General features: G+C 36.8%; 1 protein-coding gene across 7 annotated transcripts in view; it reads right to left on the bottom strand.

Moving 5' to 3' along the window:
• The window catches only part of CACNA2D3 (calcium voltage-gated channel auxiliary subunit alpha2delta 3), a 396747-nt gene that overhangs the window by 22804 nt on the left and 347578 nt on the right, over positions 1 to 26365 (bottom strand). For 6 of the 7 annotated variants that reach the window (XM_085072721.1, XM_085072724.1, XM_085072725.1 and 3 more), the window contains 6 exons: positions 16066 to 16127; positions 15298 to 15342; positions 11930 to 11992; positions 9322 to 9392; positions 1152 to 1227; positions 32 to 84 (listed from right to left, as the gene is read on the bottom strand). In XM_085072721.1, the coding sequence (XP_084928847.1) occupies positions 32 to 84; positions 1152 to 1227; positions 9322 to 9392; positions 11930 to 11992; positions 15298 to 15342; positions 16066 to 16127 (370 nt within the window). Of the gene's footprint in view, positions 1 to 31; positions 85 to 1151; positions 1228 to 2691; positions 2738 to 9321; positions 9393 to 11929; positions 11993 to 15297; positions 15343 to 16065; positions 16128 to 26365 lie in introns of all 7 variants that reach the window. The other variant, XR_014854750.1, reaches the window with a different exon arrangement.

Consider the following 26365-nt stretch of genomic DNA (forward strand, 5'->3'; position numbering starts at 1 on the left):
CTCATTAAATTCTTGATAAAAATCTACTTACAAGACAAGTTCAGTCATAATCCACTTTACTGCAGCAAAGAAGGCATTATAAGGCTGAAGAGAAGCAACTCATTTAATAAAAAGGCAAAACATGCAGCATTTATATCTTAACTGAATTCTTCACATAAAAACAATGCTATGGATATTCAAATGCATGGGGAGCATGAAAAAAGACCTTTTTTATGAACAAGAAATATTATACTGATTATTAAAATGCATAGTAACGAAATTTCCTTTTTATCATACTTGGTCACATACACAGATAATCAGTGGGAAAAGGAAAGTTTTTGCAAATGATTCTTAAATTTTTAACCTCTAGGGGTTCCTATTTCCCAGGCTATTGCTGGAGGAGCAGCTTGTACATCATATGAGCTTTTCTTAGGCTGCAATTCACAGGCTTGCCTCTCTATAATGCAAATCTCTATTCATTACCTCAGCCTCATTAGGCACAGAAAAGCCTCTGAAGTCTGAATTTACCTAAATGTTTATCTGTGTCATTTGACAGTCCAGTTATAAGCCCTTTAAGTAGTTTTTTTCCCTCCTCCCTCTGTTTTTCTGGATCATAACAAATATAGCAAATCCTTTGAAAATCCTCTGTTTACAGTACTTCTAATACATTCTGAATATTTCATTTTTGAAAAGACTATTAATAGGATTAATCTTTTATGAAAGGAAGTTGGGCAGAAAAGTCAGTTTCCAGAAATTTTCAATTTCTCCTCATCTCCCTCATCTTTGTTAGGATGCCCCAGTTGCATATAATTCTGCAGACTCTTTTAGATGCAAGCAGAGTATTTTAACACATAGAAGTCATACTGACAGAACTCCTCAGATATCTAAACCCATGCTTAACCACCCCAAATCAGCACTCACTGAAGCAGTAATTGTACATTTAAAATGTTCAGGGTCCACAGAGAAAGTTTCTGAGCAGGGCTGAGAACTCTCAGACCCAAAGAACTCAGTCAGTGCCATGGAAGGCACCATCCTTTGGCTGCTGTGGCACAAACACGAGAGCTGCAGACATTCCAAATCCAAATAACAGGCTTGCAATGGCCATGAGATATTTGCAACGATTTTCTTTGATGATTGCATGGAAAGGAGTTGATAAAATGTGCTGTACTTACGTCCAGTAAGCTATGGGCACTGTCGCTACTCTCTTTGTTTGTCCTACACATGGCCTGGTAGTCATAAAGTGTAATTCTACAGGGAAGAACAGAAAACTGCTTGACTAAAAGAAGAAAACACAGTGGAATAAGAATGGTGATATGGAACAGTGTGCTCACAAAGTGGACAGGAAAATAAAAATTGTAACAGCAGGAGGGGGAGAGGGAATGGGACCATTAAAATATAGGTTACATGAAAGAGTATAAGAAATACTGGGAAAACTTTGTAAGAATTTCAGCAGACTACAGAACAAAACAAAAGCATAACTGGAGGAACCAGGGAAGATACACACAGAGTGAACACACAATGGCATAAACAGTGTGAGGAGGAGAATACACACCCAACACAATGCTTAAACAATTGGTTCTGGACTAAGATAGGCACAGTCAGCCCCAGAAAGTGAAAGAGCCTATGCATTTGAGAGGCTTCTCACAACAGACCACTCAAACTTGAGTAAAACAGAAACACATTTTTACAGTCCCAGCATGTCTGTGCACACCTCATTTGTGATATGGCATTGCTTCTGGAGGAGAGAGAGGTGGCATTTCAGTGCATTGACAGTACTCATAATTGAAGAGAGATGGGTTTACCTTTGCTTCTTTTCATGAAGGCAAAATATTCCAGATACCTGCTGTAATCAACTTATGCTAGAAGCCTCTTCAGATGCATAATAAATGTGGAAATTTACTTATGCTTGCAATTTTACTCATCATTGAAACACTTCAGAGATCTAAATATAAAATCCAGAACTCACAGCTAGTTGATATGGAATTATTGTGATTATTTCTCTAAATCTGTCTGTCCATAGAACAATCAATCAACTATATCCATCCACATAAAAAACCCACATTTAAAATCAATAGCAGATGTAAAGAATCATTAGCTGATAATTTGCAAGAAGTGTAAATATATAAAAGTCCTTAGTGTTATTTGAACATTTCCATTTGACTTTTGCACCGTCAGAAGGACAAAGGAACCCAACTGGACAGAGATGGTTAATAGAGGTGTGAGACGGGACTTCAATGTTTTTCAAAGTGTGCCTTGCTTCTAAGTGAAGAGGAAAGGAGAGCACACAAATTCAGCTATGGAAGGATGCTCCAGAAGCTGCCAAAACCAGGTCATGAAATGCATTCAGCATCACCACGAGGCATTCTGCACTGCATGCCATGAAATCTTGCCACCTGAATCAATGAAATGCTGTATTCCATTGTGGTAGAAACTATATTTTTTTAATCTAATTTTGTAAAAACAATCATCACTAAAAACTTCTTTATTGGGTATACTTTGTTTCTGGCTTACAGGCAAAATCCCTACTACACTGGATGTCGCAGCTTCACCTAAACATTTAGCTCAAGGTCATACTGCTTACATCACTGTTTTCCTCTTGTATTGAGAATAGCAATGCCTAGGAAGCCATTGTTTTGTGGACTGGCAGAGAGAGGCACATGGGAGACAAACGCATAACTAGAGAGCTAAACAAGGTGTGAGTGGAGCACTGACCATCCTCGGCAGATTGCCGCCCACAGCCCGATCCGCGCACCCACATCTGCCAAGACAAACAGAGCAGTACATGGTGTAAGCCGTGCTGCCTCTGTGCCATGCACTAACACACCACTTCCCCTAGCTCCTTCTGTTCCTTCTTTCTCAGCCTTTAACCATGGGTCAGAATCCAGCCCCTGGGAAGGAATCTCTAGAGCTCAGCCTTTCCAGCTTCGACTCTTGTATTCCTCAGGATCCAAGCAGGGTGTTGTGTGTGCATTTGGACCACCAGTGATGGAGGCAAGAGAGAAATGCACAGACAAGGGCATTTCTTTCATTTTTGCACATTTATAGATTGCACATTTACAGATGTTAACATGCTCCCTGCAGAGTATCAAGAAATTCTATATGGATGAAAGAGTCATATCCTGCTTCATTTAATATCTAGAGTTAGAATACATTGTTTTGCCTGTATTCATTGTTAATGTTCTTTTCAATATCAAGTTTGGTGACTGTTTTGTGTTTGAAAGTGTAATCAATGTCTAAGTTTTCAGTTTCATACAGCAGAACTTCCTGGTCAATCAGTGGACTTCCTTATTCTGCTAAGCAGTCTTAATCAAATACTATTATAATATTGTTATATATATATTATATATATGCTATTATACTATACTATATTTGACATTATATACTATTATAATGTCATGTAAAAGATCCATTATAATTTGAACGTAATTTTAAATATTGATCAAAACCTTTTCCCCCGTCAGGATTTGGATTCATATTGCATTCCTTATGTAATTATTGCATTCTAAAAGGTTCAATAGTTTCTTTAAATGCTCTAAGATAAGAATGTATTAAAACACTGAAATATGTACTCACACAAATAATCAGAAATATAATTAATATTGCACCCCAACATGCTAAGTCATATCTTTGGAAGATTATCTTATTTTATTGTAGGGAGTATACAGCAATCTAAGATTGTATTATGATTAAGAGAAACAAAGCCAATAAATGTATGTAGTTAAAACACCCTTCCTTTAACAGGGAAAGGAATATTAAACTTTGGAGTGATGGCAAAAGGGAAGAGTTTTAACAAACAACCTCAAAATCACGTACAGAACTGTTATTTGGAAGGGCTTGGATATCATCCTTAGGAAGGTATATAGCAGACAAATTTCTGTACAATAGTCTGGTGTGAGTTTTGGGTTTAGAACAATGTATTGCCATCTCAGTAACTTTCAAAGTGGGCAATTCAACACCTAGCTCAAATTTTATAAAGATGATTCAAAGAATTATAACACAGGATGTGCAAAATATATCAGTGAAAGGATTTACTGCAGAATGATCTTAAAAGACCTGATTGCTACAAACAAATAGGAATTTTGTAACACACTTCAAAGATCAGTGGATGAAGCTGATAACCACACTGAAATCTGAACACTGCAACATATTGAACCAATTCTTTTTACTCTGTCATTATGAATGCTATTGTATGGGTTCCAAGGCATTCACAATTTCAAATCCAGTCGTTTTGGTTCTATTCTTATAAATGTAATAGGAAAGCAAAAGCCTTCCAGCCCTATTCCTTATACAAGGCACTAGAGCATTTGCAGTCAAAGCAGTGGCCTAAGACACTGTAGTGCTTCTGTGCTCAGGTGTCATTTCCAGAGTGTTGTTTTATTGCTAAAGTCCTTCTGAGATTTTAGGAAACAGGCTTTCTTCTCTCTAGGAAAGACTTAACTCAGTGTTGCAGAAGAAAGGCTTCCATTTCCCCCTTTCTGAAGGGATTGCATTTCAGCTTTTAGTAGCAGTTTGCAGCTGAGCATCTCCTGTCCGACTGAGCAACCAGGGAACACAACCTCCTCAGCCCAGTGAGATGCCCAAGCCCATGCTCTGCATTACAGCACCTCCCAGGGGAGCTTTGTTCTTGCTACAGATGATATTCCTGAGGCTTTCTGACACTACCATGCTGTCAGCTTTTATGCCTGAGTTCCACAGAGCAACTGTGTTCAGCATCAGCTGTGGGACAAACTCCATGAGCAATCACCTCAAACGGATGGAAAACAACTTAGCACCATGAAAATGTGCATTGTCAGTTTATGTAACTTCAGGGGCCAAACACATCTTACTGAAAACCCTTTTATTGTCAATTTCCTGATACAGTAAATTCCACTCTCCTACTTTTGCAATGTACTTACAATTGAGTATGAAACTGGTTCAAGAAAATTAAACATCCAAGACCTACCAGCAGCACAGGATATATTGGCAATGTACTCTATTGTTTTCAGCCAAGTTTTCATCACACCCATGGATTTCTACTTGGTAGAATAAAATACCATCACTGACAATTGTAGCTGCTGAAAGATCTTCAATGCATAAAATTTCAAACGTTTTGTCACCAGTTCAAGATTTGGTGGTTTTCAAATAATGTGTAGGAATAATAATCTTTTCACCATAGAAGTAAACATCGAGTCTATAGGAAAAGAAGAAATGCTCTAAAGAGCTGATCAAAGGAAGTCAATAACACAGAAGTCCTAATTATTGACACTATGCTTTACTCACTAGTCTGTGTAAAAATCAGTGGTGACCACAGCTGGCTTGAGGTGGAAAGGTGTTCATTAACTCAGCCATGGGATGTGCAGCTGCCTGGAATTCCCAAAGGAGGGCAAAGAGGGACAGGGTTGAATGGCATGGAGAGCAAATGAGTTTCTGGGTCTAGAGAGGTTCCTATGGGGAGGTAGCAGGACACTGTAAGAAACATTGTAGGAAAGAAATAACCTATCTGTCAGTGTATCTGCACTGACAGGTAGGTTATTAGTGTCCAGAAGCTGCCAGGATAATACCTTTCAGCAAAATCAATGGAAAGAATAAAAAAATTATGGGATTTTGACAAAACAAACTTGTCATCACATATTTTTGCTTTTTTTTTTGCTCGGGTATTCCCAATTGCCAAGGTTCTCAAGGAATTAGATGTATAAAAACTAAAACTCAACCAGTACTTACAGAATATGAAATGAGAACTCATTGATATAGCAGACATGCCTGTGTTTCTCCTTAAGTGTACAAACTGATTCTGTATATTAATACACTGAATTAAAGTTAAAATTTACAGAGACATAAACTCTAACAATGCCCAAAACTCAGACTTAAGACATTCATTTTAGATATCACATGAACAAAATATGAGAAAAAAACATACCCCACAGCAAAGTGGGAATTTCAGTGTGCAGGTACCAGATGCACATCTGGTAAATGCAAAAAAAAAAAAAAACAAATCTTGATCATAATGATAATTTGTCCAATACCAAGTCCAATAACTGCAGTTTTGGAACGTTCCTTCAGTCTGTCACTGATCTTCTCCAAAGCATATATCTACAATTTGCCTAGTCAATAAGCAGCCCAATCAGTGACCGAAAATCCACATGAAAACAAACAAAAATTTTAAATCTAAGTGTCCATTTAGCACCAAAAAAAACCCCAAAAAACCCAAAAAAAACCCCAACCAAACAAAAAAAACCCTAATAAAATGCTTAAATAAGACTGGCCAAAATAGAAAAATATCCTTCATTTGGAGGCTGTGCTGCCTCAGTGAAAACTGTGTCCTGTTGCTGAGCAGCTACTTACTGCCCTTGGGATTTTGCTTTAAGAATATTCTGCTCCTTGCAAGCTGCTTAGCAATTAGTGATTTTTTTGTTATACTCTTATAACCTTGCTAGGCTTTGCTCACAAAGCAAATCAAGACAGAGAGATGAAAGTCTGCCTCTGTGTGGACGTGGAGAGCACAGGTGAAGGATCTGCACTGCAAGAAAAATTGAGAAACAAGAGAAGATCTCAGAGCAACAAGAACTTGACAGAACGAGCCTGAGCACCTGGGAAAGGTGGATTTCAGAGTGTGCCACTGCAGTCATACACCCTGAAAACGTGATCAAGCACCAATATTGCTAAACATCAAAACTACAGAATTACTAAATACCAAGTAGCAATGCATAGGCTCTTCTATGCAAGAGGAGGCCTGGTGGAAAGAGAACTGTAAGAGGAAATGATGCTGCTTCCATATTTGTCATACAGAATTGCTTCGTTTTCCTTCTACTGGAAGGAGTGAAAGTGTTTTGAAGTCAAGAGATGTTTCATTTTCTCTTACAGATTTACTATGTTTATTTCTTTAGGGATCTCATTGCTTTGATAGCCCTTAATTTTCCTGACGTTAGTGTTGGTTTTTTAGATTTTCATGGTTTGAGCTGTTGATTTTTTTTTCAGTGTTTTTATATAAACAAAGTGCTGAGAAAACCATAAAGGAACTTTTCAAAGTCATGTGAAGCAGATACTTTTCCATAAGCACATCCTAATTTATTTAATAATGCATTTAAATTATATTTAAATTATTTAACTGTGTGCAATACTTAAGGTATAGGATAAACATAATTTTGCTAAATGAAATCATAGAGCATGTCACGTTGCAGTGCAGGCACTGATATAATTTTTCTCCCTAATTATAAACCCCATAAACTAAGAAAATATACATGCATACATATGCACACATTATTCAAAAGAAGTACTGAGTTTAAAGAAATTGAGGAGGGAAGGAGGTATTTAAGTTCACTTTAAAAAATAAACAGCCAACACAAAAATTTAATTTCATCCTGCTGCAGGTTGAAAAGAAATATGGTCAGCAGCAAACAACCCCCTTTTGTTTAGCACTTCCATCTCAATCCCACAACGCACTTCTATATCACTCCAAATTTGTGGTAGTTGGGGGAACAGACAAAGGGTTATTTCATTCCTTTTGTGGATGCAGAGCCTCAAAGCTGGCAGGAATCATGAGGTGAAAGCCCAGATTGCCACTCAGATCATCGGGGCCAAAGCAAGAGGGAATTTCCATCCCCACAGCTACAAGAGCTGTCAGCAAACTCTTCTGCAGGGAAGATCAGACACCACAGAACCTTCTAAACTCACCCAAAAGTGAGCACAACCAGCTCAGACAGGGCAGGACTGTAAAATTCACCTGCAGGACAGGACAAGCCATGTAAGAAGCAAACTGCAAAAAAAATTGTCCTGGATTTTATCACAATGAAATGCAATGAACAGAGCTTGCTCTCTGCTTTTGTCTCCATGTTAAGAGCAGCAAAGACAAATATAATCTATGCAATGCCCATATTGTGCTCTCAGGGAAATGGTGCTAGTGACAGAACTTGCCACCACAGCAAGCACTCTTTTTCTTTTCTTCCTATTTCACAGAAATAAATTTTGGGAAAGCAAAACACAATCCCCACCCAGAAAAATTAATAATCTTAAAAATATGGTAAATGCATCTGTTTTTCATGAGAACCAGCAAAGATTTTTTATTCATATTGCTGGCATAACTTATTGAAAGGCCTCTTCAAAGACAGGGCTTTTGCTGCTGGTCTCTGCTGTACATCATCTTGCTCACTTAGTGCAATTATTCCACTTTGATTCTCTCCCATCTTTAACTGATTGGCGATGACCAATTTATTATGTTTGAATAATCGGCTCATTGTGTTTGCATTTTCCTTAGTATGCAGCTCAGTTGCACTGAGCTTATGGCTTCATTATCTCTAACAATGAAGTCCAAGACCAGCAAAATCCCAGCCTATGAACCACTCCAAAGAGCCACCCACTGCATTTTAGATGGAACTCTCAAGCCCTGCCTGTTTCCTCAGTGGTGGTGCCCAGCACCACTAATCATTGAGCAGATGTTCTGTTTGAAATGCTTTCCTGGGCAGGACAAAACAAACTGGGACAAATTAAAGCATTATCCCTTAATTTTGACAGTATGTTTTCCTTTGCATTAAATAAAATACCTCATCTCTCGTACAAACAGATTTTCCATTGTCAAACCCAGTCTAAAAACAGGTATTACTTCACTTCCTTCTACAGCATATGCTAAAAATGTGGTGCTAAACAAAAACAAGTTGCCACCCTCATACTGGTAATGCACAGGAAAATAGAAAGTATAAAATATATTATCAGCACTCTCCTTGTGCTGTAGGAGGACAAAGGGGAACAGAACAGTTCTTAGACCACATTAAAACCATGAGGACTCCAGTGGAGAGTTACAGGTTAAAGGGAAAAGGTTTTTTGTAATTCCCCAGAATGCATAAGTTATTTCAAAGGACAACACATAAAATCACTGTTAGTTTTTAATGTCATCATGATAGTAAGACCAGGCCAATAGTCACAACCATGTTCAAAGGTAAGCTGGCATGTGAATGAAGATGGATTACTGGCAGAACACACTTTACAGCAGGGCGTTTTGCACTAGCTTGAGCAATCACCAACTTTTCACAGGTCAAAATGATAATGTGGCATCAATGATTTGCTGTAGAGCTGTTTAAAACTGCTCAGAGAGGATAAAGCCCAATCCCTTTTCCATCTGAGCCCAGTAGGAAGAGGAGAGGGATGCAGTTTTGGCACTGCAGTCAAATAAACTTAATAAGAAACTCACTGTAGGCTGACTCCAGTACTCTCAATATTTGATGTGCATGGCATCAAGTTATGGTCAGATTATGCAGAAAAGAGGTGTAGATGAAAATCCAGCCACACCACCTGTCTTGGCTTTCTTTTATATGACTTTGATTTTTTTTTTTTGTTAAAGCATTTTTTAACAGATAAAAAGTTAGTTCTTACCTCTTAAAAGAGCCCATTGTTAGTAACTTGTTCATCACAGCCCCTTCAACCTCCCCAAAAAAGTAACCAGTCTGTAAGGAGAAAATGCAAGGAATTACCAGAAGTGCAGATAAATGCAAAACAACACTGGATGCAATTTAAACTGGCATATTCTAGGATCTGACAGGAGTGGCTTTGACAGATACATAGACAGGTTTTCAGGACTGCTGCTGTATAAAATCTGAAGAGGACTTCCCAGTCAGGGCAAGTGGCTGGGATTATATTATTACCCCTGAGCAGATGTGAGAGCTTAAACAATATATTGACGTACATTATATAACATCTAATATCAGAAATAAAAGCCATCCAAACCTAAAGCTTGCAAAGAAAACACAGTAATCTGATCACAAACTCTTGTGATTAAAATGTTACTCAAAAAAGATATAAACAGGTTGTGAGAGGATTTCATAAACAGTCATTAAAAAGCATTGTTTATAATTCCTGCATGACCTGTTTAAGGAGCTGGAACAGCACATTTCATCAATCCTATAAATTTTAACTCCATTCAGAGTCATTTCATACTTAAAACCACTCAGCCTGATGAATTACTCATTTTGTCCCTATTCAGTACTTGTGGACTAATAAAAATAAATCTCTGTTGAGAAAACAAACATTCATGTCATGAATTTGGTACGCAGGGTGGAAGTGGCTCCGTCATCTGCAGCATTCATGTGACAGTGGAAAATCTTGCATGTGCAGCATTTTCCTACCTTGGGAAGACCTGTTTTATTTTAGAGGCTCGACTCCCAGAGGGATTGGATATTTCTCTTCATTGTTTAAAGGGAGAAATCCCACAATTTATGAGGGGGAAAGGGCACTACACTCTCAAATTGCATGGATTCCATAGGTTTTGTATGAACTAAACCCCAATTCCATTACAAGGAACTTAGCTGACCTCAAGTATGCACCTGGGAGTTTGCAGGCAGAAAAGTTACAGCCCTAGCTAAAAAAAGACATTCCTCCACCTAAAAGGCAAGTACTGCTTCTTTTTTTTTTTTTTTAAACCCAGGGGAATCTTGGAACATTTTCCAAAACATATGGGTATGTAAAGTCTCCTAGAAACACAAGGAACATGACTAAAAATACCAGCTCCAATAGCTCTGGCTGACTGATGAAGAATGATTACCCTAACTATTGGAGAGGCAGGCAATATCAAGAAACTCCAAACCATAAATGCCTCATATAACCTTAGATAGTAATAAACCTGATTTATCAAGCTGTGCACCAGTCTTATGAAGACATTTCAGTGACAGTTCCCCCCACAAAAGCTCCCTTTGTGAATCCTAGTTCTCCCCCAAAGCAGTCACACCCAGGTTATCATTATTTCTTTAATACATTAGGATTTAGTTGCAATTCAGAAGAATTGCTCTGATTCTTGGAGCAGTTCAGGTCATGTTTGGAAAGCCCATAGAAAACAGTGCTGAAACAACCCCATACAGGTGAGTAATTGATAATTCCCAATCCCGTTTCCCTACCCCTTTTTCTATCCACAACAAAGTATATACACACTACATATATAAAATAAACATATACTATTGTTATCTTATTATAGCTTTATATAAACATAGAGACACCTCTGATGTCCTCCCTAGAATCATTTAACTAAAAAAACAGGTCAGAACACACTTCTAGCCTAGTTCTGGTACAACACTTGTACAAACTGTTAGATATTCACAGGAATACGTAATGGCTTTTATCAGGTGACTACCAAAGAAAATATCTTTTCTTAATAGTTATTTGCCATAGCCAGTTCTAAACTCTAAAATCACTGACACAAGTCACAGCTGGGCACCTGTAAATAGTAACAACAACAAAAGGGGAAATTATGAGACAAACATGTTTTAAGTGTATCAAGATTATTCCATAATGAGTGTATTTCTTAGATACTGGTAAACAACAAATTTGATTCACCTGAGGGCTAAGTGGAAGTGTGGCTATTCCTATTCACAATCACAACACAAAACCAATTTAACTTCAGACAATTCTGGCATTACCCCAGAGCTGTTCAGGCCAAAGTTCATGAGAATGGTGATAGTTCCTTCATAAGGTTTGTAGGACTAAGCAAAACATTCTATGATTCTGTGATAATCATATTTCTTTTCCTCTCTGTTGTGATGCTGAGTGATTAGTTTTAATCCTCCAATGACTGTAATCCACTTCAGAAAACAAACTCCTCAGCCAACAGCTCTGTAAAATCTCATTATCTCAAGTTTGAATGCAAAATCTCTGTGTCCTCCCTTCCTCCCTTCCCGGCCTTTCCATGTGACAAAAATGGCACAGAGAATTTTCTCTTTTTTTCTTGGAATAAAAACCTTTCACAGAAGACAAAAACTTCTGCATCAAGAAGGTCTTTAAGAGAGCCTTTATGAGTTTAAGAACAGACCCTGCTGCAATGGAGACAGAAACTGAGCTCCTGTGAGAAACAAATTACATTCTTTGGAGAAGGAATTTTCTTAATTTTATGTTACTAATTCCTTACCATTTTCAGATGGTGGCCAATTTAAAAAAAAAAAAAAAAGGAATTAAGGATATATTACATGAGAAGTCTCAAGAAAAATCTTATACTTACCTGTTGATAGTCTTCAGATACTAAAATAAATCCATTGTTATCTATTAGGTAACAGTTGATTGTCTGAAAAATAATAAAATACTATTTTAAATTTTGATTTTAGGATACAGCAATAAGTTAATTATATATGTTACTTCTAAGTCAATTCTAAATGGATAAAACCTTCAGGTTGTTACAGGGTTTTACATAAATTCCAACTGAGTGCAGTCTCGACTTATGGGATATTATACAACTTCATTTTTATGCATTTTTTCATGCAAAATAAAACAAAAATGTGTACAGAATAGGAGGATATAAGATAATTACAAACATAAAAAACAAAAGTCTGTGTTTTTATAATCTATTCTTAAAAGTTTTCCTTATAACCAAGTTTGCAAAGGCACAGAACTTTGGTTCTCCTGATGGCTTCTCCTGTGTTTGGAGAAAAACATCAGCACAATGTCATTACCCTAACGATGTATTAATGAAAACACAGTGTCAGCCTGCAGAGCCAACAGGGGACCAGGTAATATTTTTTAATTTGTTCATTGGGGGATGGGACCAGAAACTTCTGTAAAAGAGGCCCCACAGGTCTCCTAAAGCTTTTCAAATTGTATTTTTAATTGGGAACTGGATTTAGAGGTAGGACTGTGAGCTTTTCGTAGGTCAGATGTCTGAACTGTATAAAACAAGGTAAAGTCAAATCAGTGCTTCCCTCCACACACACATGCACCATTTTAACCTCACAGAATTACTTGCTACAGGCAAAGTTTTAATTACTGCACTTCAGAGTTTAAACATAAGGTTCAACTCAAAACCTGATACAACTCAGTTTCTTGTCAGTATTTCCAAATACCTAGCTCAGTGTTAAATCTTTATTGTATTTCTATTGTTGATTTAAATCAGCAAACATTTTTATCCTTGCTTATCAAATTTTCTGTGAAATTTGTGTAAAAGGGAAAAATAAGCAGAATGGCTTTCAATATAGGAATCCCCTCGGCTTTGTTTTTAATGCAAAAGCTTTCCTGCCCCAAATGGGCTGTACAGAAATATGACAAAATATGCTTTTTGCTACACTGTGCACATCCAGCAAAATGTCTGTGCTGTTTTAGGGAGGGATGCAGCAGTAGCTGGGCAAGATGTGACAATGCAGTCTGATATTTCCAAAGATGCTTAGCTGTGCCTGATTCTCATTCTGGCCACATATTAGTACTGTTCTGTAGGGCCAAAGAACAGGAGAGATTTGCAGAAATGCTGGCTTGAAGTAGAGTTTTTTAAAAAAACAAAAGCTGAAATCAGGCAAAAGTTCAGAATGAACATCATTCCCTAATGCAAGTGCAGGATATTCATTCCAACAGGAGAACCCAAGCTACAGGCACCCCCAGCAACAGAAAACCTGTCAAAAAGGAAGTTGAAACAACTCATTTTCAACCTTTGATCTGCTAGAAAGCCCAAAGTTGGCAATTTCACAGTGAAAAGCTGATGATGCTGGCAAAGGACTGAGCAGAACTGATGCATTCAGAAGAGGCAAATCCTTAACCTCAATGGTGTGTGAAGGATGGAATTTCAGAAGTGGCTCTAACACCACAACACTGCTCTCCCCAAAGTCAACCAGAAACCTCCCACTCACTGCGTGAGGAGAGGAACTAAGTCAACACAGAGATCTTGTGAGGATACATATCTGTGGTGCTCATGCATGAAAGATTAATCTAAAGATACTCCTTTAGAAACAATATTTCTCCACAGTATAGAAAATAAATAAAAGAAGTCATGCTGGACAAGAAAAAGTGGAGGCTTAATTTCATAGTTTATGGCTTGTGTGCTGCTGGGAAAATACTGGCTCAATTCAAGAATTAGTGGCCACATCTCAAATCTCCAAGATTTAGTCCTTCACCAGATCTGTTCAGAACTTTAAAAGATACTAAGTTTTTTGTACTGTTGCTGGAAACAGGCATAATGCATTAAATTGAATCTATATATTTTTTGTGGAAAGTGAAGATAAAAGGGTTTCTATTTCAATCCATTTTAGAAATATTAATTAGGAAAAGAAAATATTCATTCAGGACCATTCATTCACCACTTGCCAGCAAGATAAATAACTGTCAGTATTCATCACTGTGTTAAAGAAACAGCTTGTAATTTAACTTTAGCACTGACAAAGGGCAGCAGGGTGCATTTACTCATTATTAGCAAATCTCAAACAGATTTCTGATACAAGATTAATGCATGGGACAACAGCATTTGCATAGACTGGAGTTGTCTGAAAGAGGTTTAATTCACAGAGTTTCACAGGTATTGGAAGTGAAATATGCTCAGCTTTGCCCAAAGGTTCAAGTTCAGTGAATTTCTGATTTCAAGGGGAACGTTCCATAGGTGGAGAGTCCCTGAGCTTGTAAAACCATAGGCATGAAGTCCAGAATAAACACAGCAAGAATGTTAACTGAGGGCTGAGAACACATCTGAATTACAGCAACTTTGATCCAGTTCAAGTCCTCTATGTATTTTTCACAGCTCCAGTATACAATAACAGTAATGGAATGTAATGTGGGTTAAAAAACCAAAAATGAAAAAGAAAGAAAATAGAACACTAAAATAAAATGTGAGGCATCAGGAAAACAAGAATAAATGGGCAAATTTAAAGCTCTCAAGGAAAAAAAAAGTATTTGTAATTAATAGGTTGTCTGTCATTTAGGCTCAAAGGTATCACACACTCATCAGTTAAGTCCCTTTATTTTTAATTAACTATATTTACAATCAATAGTCATTTTTGTTGACTATTTTGCCATTCAATTTGTATTAATGTCTTTGTGTTTACTTTTAAATGCTTTATCTCATACCACAAAATGTGCAGCACATATTTTCTTGCCATTGAGAGAAGTTGAGAAAGTTGACAGACTCACCAGAGGAGCGGTGAGATTTTTTTGAGTCCTATCAACAGTACATTTTGTCATTAATGAAAAGTTTGGATTCCCTAAATCAGCAAGGTTCACACTACTACTAAATTTCTATGTATGTTTATATAGCTCCTGCTGATGTCCAGCTGAAAAGACTTTAAACTGCTAGTGTTTTTTGGTTTTTTTAATTAACAATTAAATAGTAAACAAATGCCTTAGCACTGCTTCAAATTATTTCCCAAACTGGATTCACAAAGCAGGAATTATTGCAACACATTTGAGGTACTGGAGTCAATCTAGTAATTCCGTGGGTATCAATCTGTAAGCAGGCAGAAGAAAACTCTCGCTGTCTAAATAGTGTAACATTTACAAGATTATTCCAAATTACACCAAAAGATCATAATGTACAATGATATGTTCAAATTAAATTCATCAGCTTTATCTTTTACTGCAGTAAGGTATACATGGAAAAAAACAAATCTCTTGAATACTTACTTCATCATCACAACTTATAGCACATCTGCCATCGAGAGATGCACACTAAAGATGATATCAAAAAAATCAATAAAATATTTTCATTTCTCATTTGATGATTACAAAATAAAACATTTTATAAATTCTGAAACAACATCAACTGCTTTGAACACCAAAATCTCCTCCATATTCTAGAATCTTTGAGGCCATTCATGGGTGAGAGATGATTTTCTGACAGGGGTGAGGTCAGGGTTTATTTTCTGTACCAGCACAGTTCCAGTCAATCCTCAAACTCGGGATGGCATCTCCTAATCTTTAGAAAGTACCTGATTATCCTCTTCAGAGAGAACAGATTCTATCCCTGAATGGGTTAGGTAAAGTTTATTGAAGACTACGAATGCCAACCCTGATTTAGTAATGCAGTTTATTCACAGAGAAAACCTAAGTGAAAAGTCATGATTCTGTAATCACTGGAAACAAATATCATGATTTGTTTACTGTTCATACTTTTTCTGAGGAGAAAAACCAAATGCCAACAAAGTAACTCATTATGTATTGGGGCATAAAATTAATAAACTTTCTAACTTCCAAAAATATGGGATCAAGCAATTGTTGTTCACCACTGAATTCTCCTTTTCTGTAATGATGAACCCAAATGTAAAACCAGAAGAACAAGTCTTCAAATATATTGTTTCTTTACCATAATTTGCTTGTGACAGTATTATCACTATCATAGTTAAAAAGCTGTTGTGGATTCAATGACAAAGCAAACTTCAATGTAAAATATACCTGTCTGCTTGCAGTCCAAAATTTCCGCTGGAAAAACTCAAGTTTCATCTGGATACCCACAGCTGGGAAAGACAAAAAAAAGTAAATAAGTACACGCAGCATACTTAATGATGATTTCAAATTACTCAGAAAGAAAAAGTCTTATAATGAGAAGAGAAAGTAAACCCTAAAAAAACCCCCACAAGTAATTAAGTTGAAGAGACCACACAGTCACCCTTTAACCCATTTACAGTTTGAACAGAAAGATGCTATTGTATAATGTGAATACATATGGCAAAGGAAAAAAAAATCATTCAAATTGCATGTCTCCATAATTAACATCAAAGAACCACAAGCTGAGCATATTAATGTTCACACCAATCTCATTTATATTTTACTGTACCAATATAACAGCTGTAGATAACCCACACAATGGGTTTTCTGCTGAAACCCATGAACATTTGCTGAAACAACATGAAAATGTTGGTTAACCTTTCAAGTGATGATTTGTTTTGAGGTCATTTAATCCATAAACTATCAGTGGAGCAAAATAAGCATTAAAAATGAATTTGAAAAAATTGAAGTTAAGGGTATTATGTGCAATTCTGTTAAAGGGAAATGTTACTGGGTATGAAATTTTTTTTAAAAGGATATTAATGATAATGGATTGCAATTCTTTAAAATAATTATCCATGATAATGCTGGTTTAAGTTATATATTTCTCATAATCTCAGGTGGGATTATGTGTTTCCAAATATCAGTGAATGTTTCTTCCAGCCTAGTCTGATGTTCCTATCGTAATTCCTATTGAAGAGCAATAGAAACAATGCACTGAGCTTTGCACAAGCTCCAAAGGCATTTGATTCTTCTGGTTTCACTTGCCTAAACTGAGATAATTCAAAAAAGCTTCAGTTTTAAAGCTTTCAAACTCTGAAGATTTAATTCCCAGCAAATTCATTGCTACAATGTTTTGTTTAAAAACAAAGCCTCCAAAAAAGAAGTTGTTTTGGAAAACCAAATAAAATTTCATTTATTCATTCCTCCTCTAGGGTCTACAGCAGGAACCATTTAAAAACATATTTACATTTAGATTATTGGTACTTGCTTTTGCAAATGCACACACACTGATGTCATGCATATCTTTTATTTTGTGTTAGCAGGTAGGGAAAAGTATGTGAAATGAAATCTGTAATGAACTGATACAATGCAATGTGAAATTATAGAAGGAATTTTCCTATCAGAGCAGGTTATAAATATTTTTCTTCAATCTGTAACTCAGTAAGTAGAGAAATCCCATTCTCCTTTTGAATAAACACCAGAGGAAACTCTCTCCAGCTCCATTTTATAACCTAGGAATTTCTGTTATGGTCCACCAGAAGATGCTCTCTGACAGCACACGTTTGCTACATCCATTGCTTGCCTTTAGCTTCATTCCTAGCACATCCTGCCTGCTTTTTCTTCCACTCACTTCCAGGAACTTTCCATAAGGAAATCACATCCCTTCTGGATGGATACCACCACCCAGAAAACTACTGCTCTTGAAAACTATTAATGAAAGGTAATGAAAGCATAATAAATTTTAATTAAAAAGTTAAAGCTATTGTTCTCCCCTATTGAAGTTATATGTATACACAAATTTGAGCAGGATTTTGGACTAGATGAGCTCAGGAGATCCCTCCCACTCTTAATTATCTTATGATTCTGATTTACATGTAAATGTTTTGTAGAAAAGTGGTAACTTTTATAGCTCAGAACAGCTCAGTCCCTTACAGAAGAAAGTCAATATGCATTGAAAGTTTTCAGTGTCCTGTACAAAACACACCACACATCAGAATCTGAAACAGTAAAAAGATAATTACAGCAAAGCTCATCTGTAAAAGATTCCATGTGCATGTTTCACTGAGTTGCACAATGGAATGCTGCAGCCTAACAACAATTGAAATACTGGGATTAACTCCCATGAAATGCAGAGCGTCCCTCTTCAGGAGGATGAGAAGAGGCAGCTGCAGGCTTGGTTACATAGCACCAGCTCTAACATTTTGATACTTTCTTGGACAGACAGTGAGGGAAAATAGAAGACAGTGAGGGATATTGGGCTTGCTCCCACTAGAGCAGATTCCACAATTTCTCCAGTAGTGTAATTTGTGCAGAAACTGAAGGTCCAGGCATTATCAATGTAGTTATTGCCTGCCTTCAAAAAAAAAATCAGTTTATTTTCTCTACCTACCTTTGAAAAGAGCTGTATCATTAATCTCTGAGGAACAGAGATTGTTCAATGCCATTGAAGAAGATAAAACAGAAACTGTCTACTCTGGTCAAGACAATAAAACATTAACAGCAACATTTTCACATATTCCTGTTGTGAATCAATTCCTCAATTAGTTTTGAAATCCTTTTACTTGGTATTAAATAATGAACAGCTACATGATGTCAGCTACAGGATGGCTGGACTTGATTTACAGTTGGGCTCGATGATCTGAAGGGTCTTTTCCCATCTAAATGATTCTCTGATCTGTATCTGTGCTCTCAGGATAGGAGAGAACACATCTCATAAACATGGCACACTGAAAGCAGCATTAAGCAGGTTTTTTGAGAGGTGCACCTTAAAATGAGATTTTAATCTCACAGCTTTTTTCTTATTTACACATTGCTCCTTGCACAATTCCACACAGGAACCTCCCTGTCACAGAATGAGTAGCTTCTAATTATTCTATATCATACATAATATATAATAAATGAAAATTAATAATAGTTCCTAAAATTCAGTTTAAAAATATTTTAATATCTCTAGGTTTGAAAGAATTAACAGTGTTAATGTATAGGAATATTTTTTTTCAACCCCTCATATGGTACTAAAGCACTTCTGCAGGCTTTTCCCTCCTGAGCTTTTCAAGAACTTTGTGACTAGAAGATGACATTTTTTCTTGTTTGGTCATTTAATGCCATAAGAGCCATTCAAATATACTTCAAAATGTTTAAGAGCCAGTACATTCTCCTGAGAAATCCTTAATCCTTCAGCCCTTGAGAACTTCAGAATAAAATATCCGTGCTCCAAGCCACACAATATTTAAATCTATGTTTTACAAACTGGCTACTTGTGGGGGAAAAAAGGAAACAGGCAAACTTCAAAATTATATCTCCCGTGTCACTAATTCCTAGTTTAGCCTTCTGGGTGTAACAGCTACCACAGAGATTTAGATTAAAAAGCTGTAATTGCACTGAAATTTTTCTAAATATTGTTCAGGAAGATACCCAGATAACTGCCACAAATAACAAAAACTCTAACTGACCTTTGTGTGGAATATACATTTTTAAGTATTCTTCCACGTTTTCAGGCTTGGTTCAACCAAAATGGCCAAAGGATAAAAATTGTTTTTCTTCAGCCAGGAAAAAATGAGTTTTGTGTTCACTGTTGCATTTTTCTATAATGTCTATAATAGAGGAGGGTAGGCTGGAACTGCAGGGGGAGAGCAACTGATGGGAGCTGATGGAGAAATATTATGTGTTATGTAACACAAAATGTATCATCTTAAATGAATATTGGAAATCCAATTTTTTGTTTTAACCACATTATCAAATTTACTTAGGTGATTCAAATAAATACCTTTGATTCTGCCTAGAGAAAACAGTTAACTCCCTGAGATTTCTTCCCTCTCTTTAATAAGGAGGCTGTTATTTTTGTAGTGCAGATCCTATGAAATAACAGATGGTTGAGATTGAAAAAGTTAAGTTCTTGGCTCAGTGATAATTACTGTTAAATAAGTGATTTCCTTATGCATCGATTCCATGGCTGAGGGTAATATTTCACTCTTTTAGTGGTTGTTTTCAGGATGGAAGTACTGGGAAATGCTCAAATGCTGCACAGCTCAGGGCTGCTCAGTATCACAGCAAACGTGGAGGAAAACAAATAACTACTCAGAATATATCAGTATTGCTCGTGTTCTTTTCAATCTCCATGGTTAAGCAAATAGACAGAAAGATAAGAAAATCCTTCCTCGACAAATTACTTCTGTGCAAAGAATTAGAATCCTTCTTAGGTTCTGAGTAAAAAGAATAATTTCCTACTTAAAATAAGAGAGGAAAATAGATTAGACTGATTTATTTCAGGCAAGAGAGGAGCTGAGGCTCCCTATAAACCTGACAAATGGATTCCAAGTACACAATTATAGGAAAAAGCAATAAAAGCTAAAGGGATTTCCATTCTCTGAAATACCTATACACTATTACACTGTATATAAGCACTAGATCAGAAAGGTTACAAAAATATCTCAAGGTCTCCATTCCTTTTCCCACAGAATACAGTAGAGATTAATACCCTTTCTCATACATAAAAGATGTCTAAAATCTTCAGGATATTTTGGCCTCCTATTTCCAATGGAATAATCTTAAATGAGGTTTAACTTGGCTTCAAAATAAGAAATCTTGGATACAGACTTGTAGCAGGATTATTTTTCAATCTGTATCACCTTTGTGTATTGAGCTTAGACTCTTTAAGATGCTCTTTCTCCCTACTAGTATTAACTCCGATTATCATCTTTTAAAATATCTAATAACTACATATGATATATTCCAGAACACACTTAAATACCTACAAAAAAAGTTGATTGTACTTCTATTTATACTCTAAATCTGTTTCAGTTCAAAATCTGTCTTCAGTATTTAGCTCAGGCAAAGGAGGAGACACTGATTCTCCAGCCCAACACACAGTCCTGAGAAATAAACACCATAACTGTCAAGAAGAACAGCCAGTACAGATTAATAGAGGACTCCCACCACTAAAGATGATTAAAAAACTTATAAAACATGGGTATTTTATGTAGAATAATTAAAATAAAATCTAGATATTTTTCTCCCCTCAATTCCAACAAGTCTTAACTAAGAAATTAGAGGTATTCCAACAGGAACTCTCTGAAAATAGTAGAGTTGTGTAATAAGTAACAGAGTTCCACTCCAGTATCATCCACCATCAGCCATTCTAAATAAGATGCAGGATATATAAAAATGCAAACAAGCACTTGTGAATTTTTCCTTCTCAGGGATCTTTCCCTTTTAACCTATACCTTTCTCTTCTCACCCCTGCTCTTTTTTTCTTTTTTCTGTTCCTTTTCTTCAAAGAGAAGATACTCAGAATTTTATTTTAACATGAAAAAAGTATTAGTTTTATTACCCGGAATGACTGACCGTGATGAAAAAAACAAAAAAAGGAAGAAAAAAAAAGTCAGCCTAACAGTTTAAGGTTTAAGTGTGGCTATTTTTTATTATATTGAAAATATAAGCTTATGCTTGAAAGCATCAGGCAGACTCAATCCTGGGTGTTCATACCAGCCATCCTCATTATGAACTGTCATGGGCAGCCTGTGATAGAAAAACAAAATTGACAAAAAATGGGCCAAACTATTGAGTAGTTCTGCACTGTCTTCTGTTTTTCTTATGATAAAGCACAGTTTCTACCCCAGCAAAAATAAGGTATCTGTTATGCATTTAGATAAGATGTTATTATTTTCAGAAACTGTCCTCTGCCACGTGTTGCTTTGTTGAGCTGTGGTTTTCTTATAGTTTATTATTTAACTCAGAGACAATTTCTAATGGTCTTACAACTTCCTTTGTTGTTTCTCTGACATGGAACCTTCTTGCTTAACTCCTCAATATGTCTATTACATATTTAAGTACTCTTAAATTATTTTAATATTTTACAAATATTTTATTATTAAATCCTTTGAAATCCATGCAAATGTGCAACTACCTTTTCCACCTCATCTTGAGATACAGAGCCTGATATAATGTAAAATACAAAATATCTCAAAGTGCAAACCATCACTTAGTTTTGGATTCTAAACAATAAGGAGGGAAAAATCTTTTATTATTTATGATATCTTACCTTTATCTTTTTGTCACCAAATAAGTGGAATGACTGCACATACACAGACATTTTGAAGTCCAATTTAATTATCAGTTTGCTATGGGAGACAGTTTGCACACGTCATAAATTTTAACAACGCACAGACTACTTCCTTCATCAGAGCTGTTGTGATGCAGTAAGTAAATGAGTGAATTCTCCTTGAATGGGTAGTGGAAAATTCAAGTTCTGCCTCTTTTCTCCTGATCCTCAAACCTACTTTTTTCTTCCTGATTTTAGAATCAGTGGTGGAAGTTGCTGTGTGCATGGAAACTCTCAAGACAGAGGGAAGGCAGCAGCAAATGGTGTTTCCTGGAGGCCAAGCTGGAGCAGAAAGGGAGGAGATGCTGGCAAGTTGATGTGAGGCCAAGCTGAAAGGGGAGCAGGATGATGATTGCTGCGAGGCCAAGGTTCATCCAAACTCAAACCACCAGGGAAAGCTGCAGGGCTTGGTTTGCAGCCAAGCCCTGACAAACCCAACTGTGGAGGGCAGGCTGGGAACATCATCACAAACCAGACTCCCTCGGACTCCCTGACACACATCTTCCTCCTGGACACTAATGAAGTAGCAGCAGGAGCAGGAGGAAACACAGAAAGGATATATATTGAGTGAAATCATAAAAAAATATAGACACTGGTGACTGAAAGTCCATTGCCTTTTCAGGAGTGTTCAGTGGGGAGCTTGGAGGGAAGCAGGTTATCTGTGAATGATCATTCAGAGGGCTCTCCTGTATCCCTAAGGCTGCAGGACAGCAGCTGAGGTGCTGCCAGCACTGACAGAGAGCTCCCACAGAAATCTGCTCATTCACCCCACGATAAACTTTGTGTACCAGGAGCACAGCTTGAGGGAGGGACTTGAGAATGTATCTGTAACTTAAAAACAAAACACCAAAACCCCTGAAACAAACATCCTATGAGCCTGGAGGAAGGTAACCACTGGGCATGCAAAATTACACCAAGGGCACTCTGCTGGAAAGATAGGTGCCTTGTTCTTGAGAAACACAAGGAGATCATTGATAGCATGAAGGAGTGGCTGAAGAGGGTGAGGCAGGGCAAAGCCAAGCCCTGTCTGCTGTCTGGAGAATCCTCCCTGTGACTTTTACAAAATACCTGACACCTACTGACACCTGGATCATTCCCTTACCAAAGGAAAAAAAAAAAAGGGAAGAAAAAAAAAAAAGAGAAGAAAGTCGAGTAGTACTTCTTTTAGCCTCAGGAAGCTTCAGCAGCCTGCAGAGAGAAGGAAAGAACCATCACAGAGGAAACTGTGCTGGTGGCAGAGCTTTTATGAATTCCTGTGAGCCTTCAGCTTTCTTCCAGCATCTCCTAGCGTGGCCACTACTCTGACAAATAATTCTGAATTCCAATGGTATAGGAAGCATGTGAAGATTGAAATCTGACCACAGTAATGGTAAAATAATGAAGTAGTGAGAGTATTTTTATAACTCCCTAACCATTTTTTAGTTTTATAGGGTTTTCTTGCTATTCAAGTATAACCCATGACTGAAACGAAAAATAGGAACAGTATGTATTTGTAAGCACTTTTATAAACCTTAAGGGAAGATCTAGGACTTGTCAAGTTCTCAGAAAAAGCTTTACTTCTCACAGCTGAGGTCCTGGTTTAGAGCAGCACAGCCAGAGTACCTTTCCATCTCAGCCAAAAGGCTGTGGTTTCAAGTTGGCAATTAAGGAACACTAAGAGGCTCAAAGTCCAGACAAACAGCTAGAAATTAGGATATTTATCTGAACTCCTAGAGACTTTGACCAGATTCTCTTAGGATCTATAAGACTTTCTGCTTCCACTTGTAACTAAAACACAACACATCCAAGCCTTGATTGTATTTTCTTTTCAGACTTGATTCTGGCTACTACCTAAGCATTCTAACAAAAAAAAAATCTGTTTCTACATTTCCCAGCATTGTGAGAAAAGCTGATCTCAGACATGGGCAAAGCTTCTATCATTTCTTCCAAAGTGGTTTACCCCTCCCAAACTGAAATCCTGCCATAGCACAATGGGTAAAAGTTGTCCTACAGCCAGACACAGAATACTTTGGACAAGACATTAAAGATAAACACTATGGCATCCACTGCAAAATGAACTCATGAGTGAGTTCTCTGTCCAGTTTGTCTCCTGACAGTTCAGTGCCTCCTGCCCCAACTCTGGGGCCCAAGAGTTGTAGATTCTGCTGGCTTCAGTCCTTGCAGGGAGAGGGAAGCATTTCCTGCCTACAGAACACCCTGAGCACCAACCCCTGCCTCTCTCCTGCTGTCACTTGTGTCAAGAAAAGATCTATGAATGTATGAAACCTCATCAGTCAAACCAGACTTGGGACACCAAAGGAGGAAACACTGACATCTTATCAAATCACATCGTTTGGAAATAAGTCTTGGATCTATTATTTACTGAGTTACAATAATAATAGTGACAATCTCTACAAACTGTTTGTGATATACTGTGATTAACAAATTATTTTGAATTACTGAAAATATGAGTCATGCTACTTGAAGTCAAATAATACATCAGAAGGACCTCATAATGACTAAAAGTCTCCAGCCTTTCAACACCATATCTATTGGATGATTCATAAGTCAAATGTTTACTGGAATGCTCCAGAATAGATCTCATGTTTTTATTTTTCTAAGATCACTACATTATTTGACCATGTTTTTGCTCTTTAATCACATGGTGGTAATCAACAGTTTTAGAAAAGTATAAAAAAAATTACGTATCCAGAAGACTCAGTGCACACATTTTTGTGTGTTTGAAATTGAGTATTACCACAATGATCTGCAGTTGCAAGTACAAAGAAAATAGCACTGGTGGATTTGTTACATGATTTATGTTTGTGTTTTACTAAACAATTTTAAAAAACTAATAGCACATCTATAATGGAAGCAAATATTATCATCTCCATTCTCTCACAGTACAGGGCTGATATGCCCTACCTTAAGGGAAAAGCCCTCCTTAAAATTAAGTTTTATTTAAAATAAAAGGAAATCAGAACCCCTCACTAGCGATACAGTAAACTATAACAAACTCAAAAAAAGTATATTTAAACAGATTTAGTTTATTTTCTTATATCAATTTTTGCATTAAAATGGCACAAATGGCCACAGAAGGCAAAAAGAGAAGTCTCACACAAAATTCCCTGCTTTATTCTGTTTTAATGTGAAGTTATAAAGCATCTATGAGGATTGAAGACTCTGACTCTTGGAGGCACAGAGATACTTTCATACTGTGTTGCCTTCATAACTAAGACTCATTTTCATTTAATTCAATGAATTTAGATTGTAGTACTGATTACCCTCATACCCAAATCAGAATTTTAACTGAGTTTCCATGGAAACACTATATGTCCCTGTTTCCTTTTCAGACAAGGCTATGCCTGTTTAACAAGTTTGCCGAGGACAACATGTTTTGTTTAAGTTACATTTACTGGAGCCAATACTTCCTAATTACATTACCAGAAGAAACATTTACAGCAATGCTTTTGCCATGGGAAACCTTCCATTGTTAGACCCATCTCTGAAAAACACGAAATATCAGCATTGCCATTGCTTAAAATGTGTTAACTGGTCTTCTATATATAAAATGATCTATTTTATAAAATGACAACATTGCTGATGTTTTATAATATTCCTATATAAGGAAATTATCCCATTGAACCTGGACTCCTGTGACACTTCCATCAGAGAACATCTGCCCATGAACACAAGGTGGGTCCAGGGGCTGAAACACTGAAGGCTTAGGGCTCTTCCTGGTCTGAAGACATGCTATAAATAGCAACTAAAATCAAACAGCTATTCTTCTTCAGAATATTGTTCTGTTGGGTTTTTTTCCTACAAGTTTAGCCTAAGAAGAATTCTAGAGACCCAAATCTGACAGGTGCCATCATCTGTCCAAAAAGGTGTAAAGAGTTTTGAATCTCTGAGGGGTCTATTTTTATTTTGCTCACTAATATTCAGAACAGCAGAAAGGATGAGCTGCATTCCCCCTTGCAGTGCAAATCCTGTGTTGATAAAAGGGTGATACATTTCCCTAAGATTTTAGGGGAAGAACCAGGCCCAAAGTCCTGATCAGGAATATTTAAAGCTGCAAGAGATGCCTTAGCAAGAGTGCTGTGACAGTACAAAGAAGAGGACTGGAGATAAACAGGGCTTTTTACTTTTTGAGTTTAAATCTGCACTGTACTGTGATGCAACTGAAATGTTGTTCTACACAACTGATTTTACCCAAGTTCCATTTAGGCAAAGTATTAAAGAAAATCAAGCATTAGGTAACTCCTTTCTCAAAACTTCTTCAGGTTTTCAATGTAAGAAAGTCTGCAGAAGTTCTAAAATAGATATCCCTTAACCCCAAAGCTAGGAAAGCAGCAATGTGTCCAAGTATGACCAGCGGATGGCATATAGAAAAGTAGAGAGAGC

This window comes from Lichenostomus cassidix, chromosome 12, assembly GCF_008360975.1.
Source record: "Lichenostomus cassidix isolate B80296 chromosome 12, HeHo_3.0, whole genome shotgun sequence".
Taxonomy (NCBI): domain Eukaryota; kingdom Metazoa; phylum Chordata; class Aves; order Passeriformes; family Meliphagidae; genus Lichenostomus; species Lichenostomus cassidix.